The 15,139-nt window shown below is 39.3% G+C and overlaps 2 protein-coding genes across 3 annotated transcripts in view; one reads left to right on the plus strand and one right to left on the minus strand.

Annotated features, from left to right (window-relative positions):
- The first annotated feature begins 970 nt into the window (after positions 1 to 970).
- Positions 971 to 4,774, plus strand: Nup44A (nuclear pore complex protein Nup44A). Of its 2 annotated transcripts, XM_046627856.2 has the most exons (6): positions 971 to 1,256; positions 1,424 to 1,580; positions 1,657 to 1,918; positions 2,007 to 2,240; positions 2,354 to 2,644; positions 3,522 to 4,774. In XM_046627856.2, exons 1-6 carry the CDS (start codon positions 1,146 to 1,148, stop codon positions 3,697 to 3,699), a joined length of 1,233 nt encoding a protein of 410 aa, XP_046483812.1. In that variant the 5' UTR covers positions 971 to 1,145; the 3' UTR covers positions 3,700 to 4,774. The 2 variants fall into 2 exon arrangements, with proteins under 2 accessions (XP_046483812.1, XP_046483820.1); XM_046627864.1 differs by lacking the exon at positions 3,522 to 4,774 and having other exon boundaries at positions 2,354 to 3,211.
- A 346-nt stretch (positions 4,775 to 5,120) lies between these two features.
- Positions 5,121 to 15,139, minus strand: part of LOC124224863 (MAP/microtubule affinity-regulating kinase 3-like) — a 171,569-nt gene continuing 161,550 nt past the window's right edge. The window contains exons 5-14 of the mRNA XM_069138195.1: positions 10,933 to 10,994; positions 10,379 to 10,508; positions 9,784 to 10,096; positions 9,001 to 9,104; positions 8,742 to 8,861; positions 8,249 to 8,539; positions 7,484 to 7,718; positions 7,073 to 7,230; positions 6,701 to 6,875; positions 5,121 to 5,642 (exon numbers count right to left, since the gene is read on the minus strand). Of these exons, the coding sequence (XP_068994296.1) occupies positions 5,382 to 5,642; positions 6,701 to 6,875; positions 7,073 to 7,230; positions 7,484 to 7,718; positions 8,249 to 8,539; positions 8,742 to 8,861; positions 9,001 to 9,104; positions 9,784 to 10,096; positions 10,379 to 10,508; positions 10,933 to 10,994 (1,849 nt within the window). The 3' untranslated portion in view covers positions 5,121 to 5,381. The remainder of the gene's footprint in view (positions 5,643 to 6,700; positions 6,876 to 7,072; positions 7,231 to 7,483; positions 7,719 to 8,248; positions 8,540 to 8,741; positions 8,862 to 9,000; positions 9,105 to 9,783; positions 10,097 to 10,378; positions 10,509 to 10,932; positions 10,995 to 15,139) is intronic.

Below are 15,139 nucleotides of genomic sequence, written 5' to 3' on the forward strand. Positions count from 1 at the left end.
GAATCAGTTCTTAACGATGAATGAAAAATTTTTTTTTGCTATACAGATATTCATAAGTGAACGTGTATTTTTTCAACGAATCTCAGTGTGAAGTAATTATTTGGAATATTTATGAACAACTCGTATTATACTCAAGTCGCTGTATATAATATGAATGTTACTTTCGAATTAAATTATTTAATTACCTTTCTCTGGTTCGATTCGGAGTCTTTGAAAAATCGAATTGACCAACTAGCCTGATAATTCCCTGATTTTGCATTTATATTCATAATACTTTTCCATGTCTCTATACAAGTGCATTTGTTGTGATGATTCAGAACTACGATGTTAGTCGTAAATTATTGGTCTATTTTTTTTAGTCCGTATATGATATTGTGATATTGGAACTACAAAAGAATACGAGTTTAAGTGTTAATATCGAGCCAATACAACTTACTGATTTTACACGTTGGAGCAAACTAATTAAAAATATATTTTCCATCGTCGATGAATACAAAATCCATTTCAATTCATCATATTGAATCAACCATCTTCATTTTGCTCCTATATTTGAAAATGCTTACTTTAATTTTGGAATCAATGGTCCGAAAAGTCTTGAACCACTGTTCAAGACAATTACGTGAACAGAGAAATGTATGTTTTGTAAGAGTAGCCGAATGAACAGTTTTATCGGAATTTACTAAATATTCGATTTAGCCGATAGATGAAAACAAGAGATTAACAAAGCTTCGAAAGTTTTTTCAAGTACTCATTTCTGGTTTATCTTTGAATCGAGCTGTTGGTGGAGCTAAAAAATTGTTTCAGATGGAAGTAACAAATTTTTTAAGTAAATGTTTCATGCGGACGTGTAATTTTGTGTTGCGCCTGCATATAGGCAACTGTAAGTATAAATCTCTGAAATGAAGAGCGGGTAACTGATTCGCGTGAAGCTAGGCGAAAGTATCCTATCTCAACTTGGCGTATTCTATCACGATCCTAACCTCAACCTTAACCTAAGTTTTCCTCATTCGAAATCATAACCTGTAATCTTAAAACTAGTTTTCCGTTGGAATAGGAGTAGAGTCGCAAGTACGCCAAAGGCGGAAAAAACAGCAGCGTGGTTTGTTAACAATAAATCCAAGTGATTGTTGATGATAGAGTAGAAGATGTTTGAAGCCCATAGTATAAATGCCGAACACAAGGACCTGATACATGACATAGCTTACGATTTTTATGGTCAACGCATGGCAACATGTTCCAGCGACCAGTTTGTCAAAGTGAGTAGAGCTTCCAACCGAATTTCGAATTTCTCGCTCATTTCACGCATATTCTCAACTTCATTCGCATAATCACATATTTTCTTCTCTACTCCTTCACTTTGCCAAAATTGATATTACAGCAGTATTCTCGTTCACGCTTTCATTTTGTTATGTTTTTTTCTTAGGTTTGGGACGAGGACGAACACGATAACTGGCACTTGACAGCATCATGGAAAGCACACAGCGGATCTGTGTGGAAAGTAACCTGGGCGCATCCCGAGTTTGGTCAGGTTTTGGCGACGTGTTCATTTGATAGAACTGCAGCGGTCTGGGAAGAAATTGGTATAAATTTCTGATCTTGGATTGGAAAACGATAAGCAGCAGAGCATTTATATTGATTGTACGAATCAAATTTCAGTTGGCGAAGGTTCAGGCTCCGGTGAACGAGGGATGCGACATTGGGTGCGGCGGACCAACTTGGTCGACTCTCGGACGTCAGTAACAGATGTTAAGTTTGCGCCAAAGACTCTCGGTCTTCTCCTTGCGACCTGTAGCGCGGATGGAGTGATCAGAATTTACGAAGCACCAGATGTGATGAACCTGAGCCAGTGGACTCTGCAGCATGAAATTAGCTGTAAACTTCCATGCAGTTGTTTAACATGGAATCCTTCATTGTCGCGGTATATATAGTCAAAATTTTCTTCAATATTGCTGGAACTGAACACCTAAAAAATAAGGGGAAGTGCAGTGCTTTTCCTTTTTTTTCAGGCTCCACCCACCTATGCTCGCAGTTGGCAGCGACGACTCGAATGCATCAAGTGGCGGCAAGGTCTTCATATACGAATACTCAGAAAACAATAGACGGTGGACAAAAACAGAGACATTATCCAACGTCGTTGACCCCGTGCACGATATTGCATTCGCACCCAACTTGGGACGTAGTTTTCACACTTTAGCGATAGCCACCAAAGATGTACGGATTGTAACGCTAAAACCAATGCAGTAAGTTTCGCTAAAAGTGGGAAGAAATTGTTTTTAAGAAAATACTCTCGCATGATGATTGGCATTGAAAAATTCTAAAAAATTGCTCCTCAAGTGTTCTTTTTTCTCCTCAGAGATGCGGCTCAAAGCGGTTTGTCTCGGTTTGAAATTACGACTGCTGCCCAATTTGATGATCACTATTGTACGGTGTGGCGAGTGTGCTGGAACATAATGGGGACCATATTAGCGAGTTCAGGAGATGACGGCTGCGTTCGTTTATGGAAAGATAATTACGTGAATAATTGGAAATGTGTAGCAGTTTTGAAGGGAGATGGAACCTCGGCTCACAGTGCCGAAATTCCACAGATAGCAACACCTCCGAGTCACTCGATCTCAGGAACTCAGGCACCGCTATCCACCACAAGGTACTACAAGCTGGGTTCCATCAGTCATCCTAATCAAGTACCATGGCACTAATTGAGAACGATTAATATTTCCGTTTTGAATTATGTAATATAATTTATACATCATTACTTTTCTCTCACATTTGATCGATTGAGAACAGATTAGCGAGTAACGATTTGTGATCTTAAAATTTTCACCGCTTTACGTAATCATCCTTTCTTTTTCTCGTATCTCGTCATCAATTTTTTAGCAACAGATTTGATCATAAAGAATTGAAGAAATAAATCAATAGTCAATACGTCGTAAAAACGATCTGTTTGGATTAAATCACTTCTGTATTAAAATGAAGAAGTCTCTTTTCTCTTCCCCTTGTTTACGCACAGTTTTACACCAAAGTATTTAATTTATTTGAGATATATAAAAATATCATTTTACACTTTACGTCAATAAGTTCCTTTACATCAGATCATAATGTCCGTTCTCAGTTTTGGAGCCATGTAAGTTTATCACAATTATTTAGCATTTAATGCATTCGATATTTGTATTGTAATGTGAGCCCAGTTTTTAATAAATATTATTCCTATAGACCCGAGCACCTTTTTATTTTCTCCTGTAACCCATCTTGCAATTTCTTTATTTTTCCTAAAACAGACGGCCAAATTTACTTACATCGAAATTTAGGAACGGGTGAGAGGGATAACATTTATTATAACCGTTGAATGTAAATTAAATCCATGAATTCTACATATCTGCGAATTTAAGACAAGTTACCAAACACTTAAAATCTGGACGAAGTAGGTAACTTACACATTTGAAGTTTAAATTTCAGAAGAAGATTTCAAAGTTTCGTCATTTATGATTCGTTTCATAATTCGATGTATCTTTTTGTCGTTTCAGGAATATATCTATAGCCACGGTTACGGCGGAGAGACCAACGACGACAATATTATCGACTAGTAAGTGGCAAGCCCCTGTAATAAAAGGCCGTTTCAGCAAGTCTGTATGGCTTGGAAATCCAAGCGAACCGTCACTCCCCCCTCCTCCGATCATAGAACGCCCAAAATCGAAGAAGTAAATTTTTAAATGTGTCTTACGTGCGAGTCATTGATAACTTACTACGTTTGCTAATTAATTGGTCGATTTGACAACGGAGCAGATTAATTATACTTTAGTAAAATTTTACTAATTTATCGACTGATTTATACACGCAGACTGGATTTCTGTCGCCTTAAGAGCTTCGGATAAATGTGATATTTAAAATGATATTATATCATACTTGGTTACGACGATATGAGACAATCGTTATACTTGAAATATCTTTATTGAAACAAATAATACTAATGATAATCTTTTAATTAACTCACCGTACTCGTACGTTAATATTTGACATTTTGAAACAGTATTAGACACTACTGTGTATTTATACTTATTGGAATTTTATACTTTTGTTGCTTAGAAGAAGAAAAAAAAACAGAACAATTCTCATTCGCTGGCAATACAAAATAACAGGATTACAATCGAATAACTCACATGTATATGATAGACAATGATCGCTGCAGGATATATTTGTTGAGTATTTGTTCAAAGTATAATATTGCAGTATTAAGGAAAGCAAAATATTTTCAATGGCTTTTAGCAGCTGTATAAAAATCGTATAATCATTAGGGTATACCGCATACGGTATTAACTTTTATTTCCTTTCGGTGATACTTTCTTACCTAATACGTATAATTAAACCCATTTTTTATTCATTTAGCTCCAGCGATATTATATTATACTCAGTCGGTTACTTATTTTTTCCATTCAAAAACAACTAAATTCCTATCTTTTCTTGTATAGACATGTTTATGTATATGTATAGGTATATTGTTCAAAAACTCGCGTTGTACTTATAATATGAAAATAAATTTTCTTTGGTATACTCGGTTAGGAAAATATTTGTCATTGTCTCTCGTTCCTTCCGATTCTGTTTTTATTTCACTTTCTTTTTAATGGATTGCCGAAGAACATGACGCAGTTATTCAAACGCTATCAATTTATTCATTTTCTATACCTATGTACACGTGTTCTACGTCGTTAAATTTTCCATCCTTCCAACGCTTGAGTTTCTTCGAGATGAGAAGTGCATACACAATTAATATAGACCTATGTATAATAAATACCGTATAAACAACGTTGGTGAATGTCCAAATGAAATAATATGTAAATTGAGTCAATTTTAGTATTTTTTTTTTTTTCTTGTCAATTTCATAAATCTTTACAGAATTCAAGCAATAATCTCTATGTACAATTATCAGTTCACGAGCTCGGAAGCAAATTGAAAACACTTGGCATTTCGAATTCAACATTTTTAAATTCTCGTATTTTCTACTCAGATGCTGCCAATCAAAAATTGAATCGCAACTCATGATTTCTATTACCAATATAACAAAGAGAAAAAAAAAAAAAAAATGTAGAAAAATATAAAGTTTTTTCCTTAACCATACTTTTGCTCAGACAATTTAATTCGAATTTTCGATGTCTAATTTACTTCCAATATTCTGTATTTTTTTTATTCTAGCTTGAGTTTCTTCACATTATTGCGATGAATAAAAAAAAAACATCATTACGTCCTGTTTATCCAAACAGGAAGTCACGCTAGACCTACAACGATAGATCAAAGAAAACATCTGTGGTATGCGCTACGGATCTGCGAACGAACCACGTGATCGCATAAAGAGCGGAGTAAATTATTATGTCAGTTTCCCTCGAATACGTTTAATTTTCTTTAAAATGACAGTGAAAAGCCGGCGCTTCTCGCTGCGCGGCCTCGCTTCGTCGGATTTCGGCTCGCACGTTTTGCAGACGCTCCCGGAGTTGGTCGGACATCGGAGTCCCGGAACTTGCGGCGCCGAGGCTTCGTCGAGAGAGCGAAGCTCCTTTGCAGGGCGACGACACTTTTGCCGATCGTCTTTCATGGGCGCTGATCGCTGACCGAATCGCCGCTCCGATCTGCTCAATGCTGCACGCTTCTTCGCGCTAATCGCAAGAATTCCATCCATTTTATAGCATACGATGTCGTTTCGACCTCATTTCAACGTAACATAGTAAGAATGACCAAAAATAATTGATTTTCGATTAAATCGATTAGTTTTTCCTGATTAATCGACTTTAATCGATTATTTTTCAAACTCGATTAATCGACTAATTCGATTCATTCTTCCCGATTCAATCGAGTCGTGTTCGATTATTCTTTTGGACTCGATTAATCGATGCATCGATTATTTTTAGCCTTAGGTTTACTGATAGCGGTAAAGACAGCTAGCCTTTATGGATTTTGGCGTAATAGGTCAGACAAGTGGTGGGTCCGGGAGAAATTTTATATTATTCTACTGTATGCGGAATCGATTTTACGTTGGGATCCCATACGACAGATCGGTAAGTGTAGGGTTCTAGAATTACCCTCGTAACCGCTCGTAACCGGCAAATTATTGCGAAGAGATAACCAGGGCTGGCAGTTTTTATATATCTGCAGTCAACGATTCATCGAAAACTGCAATGATTGCTCAGAGAAACTGCAGCCGCAATGTAAACTACTATATTGAAAATTTCCGAAGATATCTGAGGTAAATTCGTGCAGCAGTTGAAATATGGCGTCCCACTGGACTAACAGCTGATCGGATCAGGTTAATCACACGATTATGAAAGCGCAGAAAACTTTAGGTAAACTAGAGGATTTCTGTTTCGTTGTGTTGAGTTGAAAAAGTGTTAAATTTACGATGAGAAATCAGTTTTATAATTAAATACGATTTTGCAACTGCGTAATTGTTTTTTCAATGCCAAGATGGCATCTTCCACTATTTATTGGACCCAGATGAATCTTTTGGAAAATCATTTCAACGAAAATCTCTCGATGTTCCTGCATATTTTTTATCCCAAGTTTACTCGGTATGTTTCCTTGACGATTATACTATGTGAAAATATTGAATTGAAATAAATTTACAATAGAAAGTTTCACCAAGGTCTATGTCCAAGAAGGACAACACAACACGTTTTTCACCCTCTGCACAAGTCCTAGAGATCGGAGGCTACCTTACTTTGTTAGAAGTTTTGGTCGCCCCGTGTTTAGGTTCAGCCTTTGTCAGCGAGGGGTTATGGCTTTCGGTGCAGGCAGTCAGGGGTCTTGAACGTCGGATGTTTCTTTCTGACGTCCGGGTTCCGGTTGACAGGGCGACCCTCGTCGTTCGAACATCCGTTTTCACCGCTGGAGACCTGCAGTTTAAGCTCGATATACTTTGCTTAATGTAGATTTTTTTTTCAAAAACATTATGCAGTAAGGTATGAAGATAAAACTGAGTTTATAACGTTATAATACGTTTTTCCGGTTCGTTTTGTACAGGGTTGCGTGGTCGTCTTTTTTGAAAATGGTTTAACCGCAACTACTTGAGCTTGCAGCTTTCAGGGTTTACCTGTAGAAACATCGCTCGGTAACTCGATCTCCTTGACCCATTGCACCCGACTGGTTCGAGCGGATGTCTTTGCAGAGTGTTTGAATCGTAGGTGGCGAGGGTCGATCGTTTCGCGCGTCATATTCGGCCTCGACTGCCACAGGCTGGAATTGTTCACTCTGCGGATTGCAGTTCTTAACCATTATTAATACGGATTGCAGTAAGATAAAATAAGCATGTTGAGATAAAAAGTTACAACCTAGCTATTATATATTGTAAGTGAAAAGCGCATGGATCGATAATCGAAAAATGAACGGGAAAATTTTTGAGAACGAAGTTGGTACGAGGAATGAAAAATAAAAATTTTCGGAAGAATGCGATATCTCTTGCCGATTCGCATCATGTGCGAAATAAATCAAAATCGAATCTCACGTTCTGAGAAGAGGCATGATGGGTCTGTTCCCGGAGGCAACTTCGATCACGTTTCTCCAGGTTCTTTAACTTTTGGTTTATCCAATGTTCGACTGGATCGTGATGCAGGGATATCTCGGGACGCAGATAAGCCGGATGAACATTTGGGATAGTCCGGACTTCGTGGGGTGGAACAATTCGCGACATTGGCTGACTTGGCTGCCGGGTTACTGGCCTTTCTGCGAACCCAGCGACGCTGTGCAGAAGAAACTAATTTTCAGAAGAAGCGACTTTGTAGTTTATTTATCTGGTGGAATATTGTTTCCGTAGAGCGAAATATCTCTTTTTCACAAGGAACCCAAATTTATAGTCACAACTATTGTAGTTTCGAGTGAACGACGATGAATTCATTAGGAAAAAATTTTGGTTTTATCCAAGTAAATTCTTTCCTTACTACATGCTGAACCAAATAGAATTTTAAATTCATTGCAAGAGAACCGTTTGGTCACAGATATATTATATTTCCAAAAGTCATTTGGTTGATTGAATATACAATGATTTGATAGAGAACATTGCAAATTTGATTTTACGAAATTCCATGTCCTACGAAACAATTTAGTTGAGTCAATCACTCGTTGGGTTTAAGTAAGAAATGTCATTCGATCACAGCGTTTTGTATCAAATACTGAACTTTAATTCTGCGAGTGAGGATTGGAAACTATAACGTTTAAAGGTGTGTCGAATATCAAGATCAATTTCGTATTTACTACCTGCGAATGAGATTACCTCTTGTTGATAGTCTTGGCTATGATGTGGCTCTGCATGCGGTCCGCGCTGCTTTCCCACCTGACGTGGTGCGCCACCGAACCCTGAACTCCTGGACTTGTTGTAGATTGATTTCCATGAGCTGGACATGTGGCGGAAGAAGTTGTTTTAGAATTTTTCGGGGTCCACGTGCCACCTCTGGAGCCTCCGTTCGAGGATGCTGCCAGTTTCGAAGGCAGTGATCTTTGGAAAACCATGCTGCGCCTCGAAGTGGTGCTTGTAGATTCAGGATTTACGTGAAATCCAGCTGGCCTGTGGAGGAAATTGCTCGCGGTGACTTAGTAAGATCGAAACTGAATTTTTTTAGCTGATAATTCATCCTTACAAGGAAGTTATCTCAGGTCGATTTATAGGATTTAATTTTTTTTTGTAAACTATACGTATTTTTTTTATATACCATTAATCACTTTAAGGGGGTGAAACCACCCTCCAGAATAAAATTACGTAAACGCACCTGGAATTTTCGGCGGTATAGTTATTTTGAGCGCTCGTGTATCTTGCGGGTTGTGTTGCGGTGATCCAGGACCTCGCCTTGAAGGCATGGAAGGATCCGACTTGTCGCATCACGTGAGCTCTGTTTCAGGATGTAAAAACAGAAATACGAGTTTTATTCTAGCCGAATGCATCGAAAGTGCAGACGTAATTTAATATTGTGTGTTCATCTTCCAAAATTAGAGTGTAATTTGGCACCCCTCGTTTTTGCCGTCACTCACTTGATGTTGTACATTCCACCTATCTCTCCGTACTTAGACTGAAGTATATCTCGCTCGATAAACGTTCTGTCCATGTTAGTAGCCTTGGCTATCTCGTCGACAATCTGTAAAATGAAAAGTATCCTCAAAATATTTTCATGCGGACTCAAAGATCCCAAATGAAAAACTTCAGAGAATGTACCATATTATAATTCTGAAATTAACCCTTTGTAGTCACACTGGGTAGAATCGATTCGTCGATCATCTTTCGGCCTAAATATCTAATAGTCCCTGGCTTCAAACGGGACTTTGGTCACCATATACCTGGGGTTTAAGGTTCCCCTTATAAGTACGGACCGTTAGTCATTGGAATCAAGTTTCAGTGTTGACCTGACTTTCGCTCAAACAACATGGTGCGTGCTGAATAAATACCTTTGGTGGAACTATTTTTTCCCCCAAAAGTATCACATGTAAGCGGTATCACCATCAAATTTTAGTTGAAAATATAAAAAGTACCAAAGTTATGATTTTTTGAGTGAAAGTGTCTTTTTTCGTATTGATCTCCTTACGATATTTTTTTTTTTCAAATATATTGCCACTTGATTTCTTACAAATCGACTTTTCGTACGTAATCCGGAATGCTCAAAGCACGTTCCGTAATTTCTTGATTTACATCGGGTGGATAGTTGTCCGAGGATCATTTTTATTTAAAACGACTGACCCGAATCGACCCCGTAGACTACCATGAAATTACTTAGCATTGTGACTGCAAAGGATGAAACTTCGTAACAGTCGAGTGATTACCGTGTTGTGTTCAAGAGCAATAAGATCGGCCTGCGAAGCCTTGGAGGCAACGTTCTTTAGCCTGTTCGCGATCCAGGGATGAAAACAAAGTTCCTGAATGGTGATCCGCTTGTGAGCTGTGGGCACTAGCAGACGATTAACGAGGTTCCTGTACTCGCCTGACATCGAGGCGATAGTCTTCTTCTGGGCCTGAGTAAGGCCGCGGTTAATTTGCGTCAAAAGTTTTCTCCTATGTTCCTCGGATGACGTCTGACCGTCCCGTGGGCTCTGAAAGGGGAGCCGACCAGTTGCCATTGCGTAGAAAACGACTCCCCTTTTGAAAAGAAGGGAGGAAAAAAAGAAGCAATTTAAACGGGTGTGAATATTACGAGTATCAAGATCAGGGGTCTTCGGTTCGCATTTCGAAAACACGATCCCGGTATCAGATTCTCCTGAAAACAACCTCGCATCAGGGGAAATTAAATCACAGCTGCAGCCTGTCTGCAGACGGTGCTTGCACACGTGATTAATGCTTCCCCCAATGTATTCCTCGACAGTTTTCACTATTATCTATCTTCGGTTGGCGTATGAAAACGATCATTTTAACGGAACCTACAGACTCCATAAGTCAACTTCCGGCCCGTATCTCTTGCCAACTACGAACAGTTCCGGAGCCGCGTACTCCGGCGAACCGCAGTGTGTTTTCAGCAGGCTCTCACCGGTGTACATGTTGCTTAGCCCGAAATCTGTAACAAGATTTTTGTTTCAAGTACCATAATAATTGCACGCACTGACACCTGCGGTCAAACTTCGGAAGCTGAATTCTCAGGTTTTAGGCTTTCGTCGATGATGAAATTAGAACTGAACTATTCTTGCCATCATTTTGTTTCACGTGAATCAGCGTTTGATGATTTTCCTGGGTTTAAAAAAATCGCAGAGTCGAAACCGAATCCCAAGCGTGGCAACCCAGCGGCCATGTTGATTTCATTTCAACGTTGAAATTAAAAATTATATTCACAATTTGAGTCAATTTCTAATCTGATCAACGCTGTTTCGTGACAAAAAATGTCATCTAAAGAATAATTTCTCTGCTTTAGGTTTCAAGAAATTTGACTTCTTATTTTTACAGTAATCTGGCGATAATCGAAGGTATACCTTTGCGTTACTCACCTACGATTTTTATTCGCTCTTTCCAGGGGTCCTGTAACATGATATTCTCCATCTTCAGATCTCTGAAACAGCCAGCAGACATTCCATTTTATAGTTTATTATACGGTATTATTGGTGAGAATGAACGGCGCCTTTCTGCCAGTGGCATTACCAGCAGCGAGCGCCTTTAACAGCCTGAAGATGGTCTGTTCCGTATACCAGAATCACACCCGCCGCCATCAAAATCGGTAAAAACGTTTCCAACATGAAACAGGTTTATTCGACAAAAGTGTATCCTGGAAGACGTGCGGTTCACCTACTAGTAGATATCCCATCCGAGATAGCCAATATCCGTAATTACCGTATCAAAATCTGCATACCAAAACGTATATATAACCCATAATGCGGGCCGTAAACTCTGCGGCGATCACCGATTTCCTCCGAGTTTATAGGTGCAGTTGCAGGTATAACATTATACATGCAGCATCAGGGAATCTGTGCAGCGCCTAATGTTGTTTCTACATTAAATCCATATGCAGGGTCGTTACGGCGTCGAAGGTTCCCTGCACCGATGCGATGTTCTCTAGCTCAAGTTTACGCTGGTATATAGTAATAGTAGCTTCCGGGTAAAGTAGCTGCCGTAGAGACGGCGTCTGGAAAGTAGCCGCCTGCATGATTGCTCGGGTGGCTAGGTATAATGTAAATATGTGCATACGGCATCCACAAACACATCCGTCCCACGGTGAATTATCTCGCAATGCTGACTCTCGCCACTGGCGACGAGGATAACCGTAGAAGTGATGCTGTCACCACGTTCGCTCGGCAGGATATAGGGAAAGGATCCGAGCCGTAAGCTTACGGGCTAGGAGGCCTTGAGTCGCGCGAGTCATTAAAATCATATCACCTCGGCTGAGTCGAATGCATCGGAGGTCAGGCGTCAGGAGTTGAGCGGTATAAAAGTGAAGACGAGAAGAGAAGATAAAAAAAAAAAAAAAAGGGAACGAAGGAAAGGAAAAGGATCAGAAAAAGATTAACAAAAATTTACTTCTAACGTATCGTTTTACCTGCATAACCTTAGGTTGTATATGTATATACTGGTCTCGTTTGATTACCGAGTATACATCAGGCGTTCGAAATAAAAAAAATAAAAAAAAAAAAAATTATTTTCCCTTCTTTTTTCTTCACTATACATCCATGCTGCATTATACGTATAGGTCTTTAACTGGCATCAGATGTGAGGTGATAGTATTTCTTACCAACCTTCGAGAGGAATTTTTTCCTGATGAATTGTTACCGACATTTCTATATTTGCTCTTTTCCCCTTATTTCTCTGGCTGTATAAATTATACTGAATTTTTACGGTTGTAAATTTTTTAGAAACTCCGGGGAAATCTTGCTGAAAGCATATATACTGTCCGCAAAAATGATCGAAAATTAGAAAGATGTTGAGAAACGCAGAAGGATCATAATTAATTCTTGTCGAGTATTTCGGAAAAACGAAAAAAAAATTCCTAAACATTTCTACGATTAATTTTTGTTACTAAGTTGGCATTAGGTATATTTTTGCTGTGATAAATATCTTTAAGTGAGCCGATACGAAAAGGTGAAAATAGCTTTTCGAAAGTTTTTCGAAAGCCAATCATGACCCTTGCTGAGAGTGTGCACGAACCGCTACACTGTAATCGCATTTGGTTAAGATGAGTGGTTGGGTAACGGTTGAAGACTTATACGTCGAGCTCAACTCGTTAAAGTCCCTGAGTTTTCTCTTTCCTTATATTCTTCTTACTCGAAACGACGGGACAAATTGTGTTTCACTTGGTCTGGGATCGGGATGAAAATTTCAAGCGAAAGGTCGATATTGGATTAAGCAAAACTCCGAGCGGTTCGGTTTTTGGTTACACGAATTTTCACTTCTGCGATCAAGGCATACGCGGAAAGGGGTATCAGTGAGTCAATGCTAAGTTATACCCATCCATATATACCTACAACTTAACAGCTTCGAAAGAAAGAGCAAAAAATCGTCGCAGTTTTTACTGCAAAGACTGATCCATGCATGCATGCGTGCGTGTGTTATTCGTATTAAACCTAATTACTCAAATCGCGTAACCTTGCGATCAAACATGCTGCAGAGACTGGTAAGAGGATCAACTGCTGCATCTCGCGGTCACGACGATGGTACCCATAATAGTTCCGAGTGACCCTGAAGCCCGGGCTCCGAGTCTGTTCGCTTATTTTTCACCCAGGGTCCTTTGCACTTGACTGGAAACACTTTGGCTCGAGAAAACGCGATGCGATATGTACCTCCGTAGATTTACGGATCATCAGCCGCTCGGGAATTGTTATAAGCTCACAGAGAGCCGTTCGATTTTCAATCTTGGAGCAAATTATCTCTACAAGTTTCTAAGTTTCACAGTTTTACACTGGAGAGAATTTCAACAGTCGACGAGCATTCTTTGTCTTATCATCATCGCCATGGATTTATACAAATCGTGTCCAGACTTTGACAAATTGCAATTGTTTGCTTGAAAATTTTGCTTTTCGAAACAGTGAAAGTGATGATTTAAAATTACTTGGATGCTACAAGGTATCGAGTTGCTCGCTATATGTAGAGGTTCACGTAGTGCGTAACAGTTTGGTTCTGATTGTCTGGAGACGGTATGCTGCAAGATTAAAATCGAACTTGAACATGTCGATTACACTATACAGTCACGCCTGTCATCCAAATATCAAGTTGCGTTAAGAACACGCGAATTTCAGGGTCCTGGGAAGGACCGAGCAAGGATCGGAGTGAAAAATAAACGAGTAAATGGGCTTGCTAGCCGGACTACGTGGCAGGAGGGAGAGAATTTCAATTCGATTTCGTTCATTTTCACCCGTGCTTCTTCCCTCCGGCCGGGAATGAACGCGATGAAGGAGAATTGCTGGGAAGAATGCGATCGACTAGCCGCTGCTGCTGCTGAGCGGCGATAGCCAAGGAGTATAACTAATATTGGGAATTACGTCAAACCTTGAGCCGTAAGTGGTGCTCCATGTCTCGACCACCTGGCGTGATCAGGTGCTTTCGAGGGGCTTATCGGAAGTTTATAGAAATTGATCAATTTCAATCGTAGGTATCAGTTACCGGTAAACCGATGTCTTTGTCGGTCGGCAAATGACTTTAACGGATCAAATTATTTTCGAAAGAATTAGCTGACCGTCGAATTCGTGAGATTATTCATGACTTTAAAAGGATGCTATAGTTCAGACTTTACCGATCGCCTTAGATGTAACTTGTTTTGATTATTATTTAAGCCCGCGCATCAATGGTGTGAAAATATCACAGTCAGCGCATTTCAGCATGGAATTCCGAATAGAAATATGAAAAAAAAAGTTTTGATTTTACCCAACAATCATGCCAAGAAATGTATTCTTATAATTGGATTACCACTTCTCACAGGAAAACATTTCCTGGAGCTATTTTCACACGGAATCAGAAAGTTTTTTTGACATTTTTATCCGACAATGCATATCAAATTTAGCTCATTGCGGCATTTTCGGATCAGTGCCGTGTAGGCTTTCAGAATAAATATTGTTACATTGTTCAGTCGTTAAAAACTGACTATAGCATCCTCTTAAGAACGTAAGAAGTTTTGCTTATTGTAATTTTCGTAGGATATATTTCGAAACTGTGGAATAACAATTTCGGAAGAATGTAGACTCTGGCAATGACTGACTGATGAAAATTAAAATCGAAGTGAAAAATTCTGATAACTCGAAATTCCGGTAAAGAGTTACAACGAGAAATATTCGTGACAGTTTGTCAGTTATAAAATTTACCTTCGAATATCTCTTTCAAGGGTAAGCATAATTTTCATAATTTTAATTGGGTAGTCATTGGGGTTCAGGTCTAACAATTTCCAAGCTGCACATGCGGCAAGAAGTATAAGTTTATCGGCACGCCCCGCATACCGCCGGCTGTACGGAGTCCCGATAATCTGCCGAGAATATATAAACACGGATATGTGGATGAGCGTGTGTATAAACATATCCGATTCTCCGGTGGAGGCTGCAAACGTGCATTAAGGATGCGAAAATTACTCCGGCTTGAGTTTATGCCGCATAAAAGTGAGACCACGGTAATGCAGGATCGTATCTACCGTGTCTTATCACGAGCGTAAAAATTAATTTTCATATTACAGAGGATGTGTAATATCGAGAAGAAGACGTCAGCATAATTTTCGACCAACGG

Source organism: Neodiprion pinetum, chromosome 1, assembly GCF_021155775.2.
Source record: "Neodiprion pinetum isolate iyNeoPine1 chromosome 1, iyNeoPine1.2, whole genome shotgun sequence".
NCBI classification, from domain to species: Eukaryota; Metazoa; Arthropoda; class Insecta; order Hymenoptera; family Diprionidae; genus Neodiprion; species Neodiprion pinetum.

Coding starts and splice junctions, on each gene's coding strand:
- Nup44A (XM_046627856.2), top strand. CDS start 1,146: ATGTTTGAAGCCCATAGTATAAATGCCGAACACAAGGACCTGATACAT. Junction 1,581..1,656: donor AGCGGTCTGGGAAGAAATTG/GTATAAATTTCT, acceptor ATCAAATTTCAG/TTGGCGAAGGTTCAGGCTCC. Junction 2,645..3,521: donor GCACCGCTATCCACCACAAG/GTACTACAAGCT, acceptor TTGTCGTTTCAG/GAATATATCTATAGCCACGG.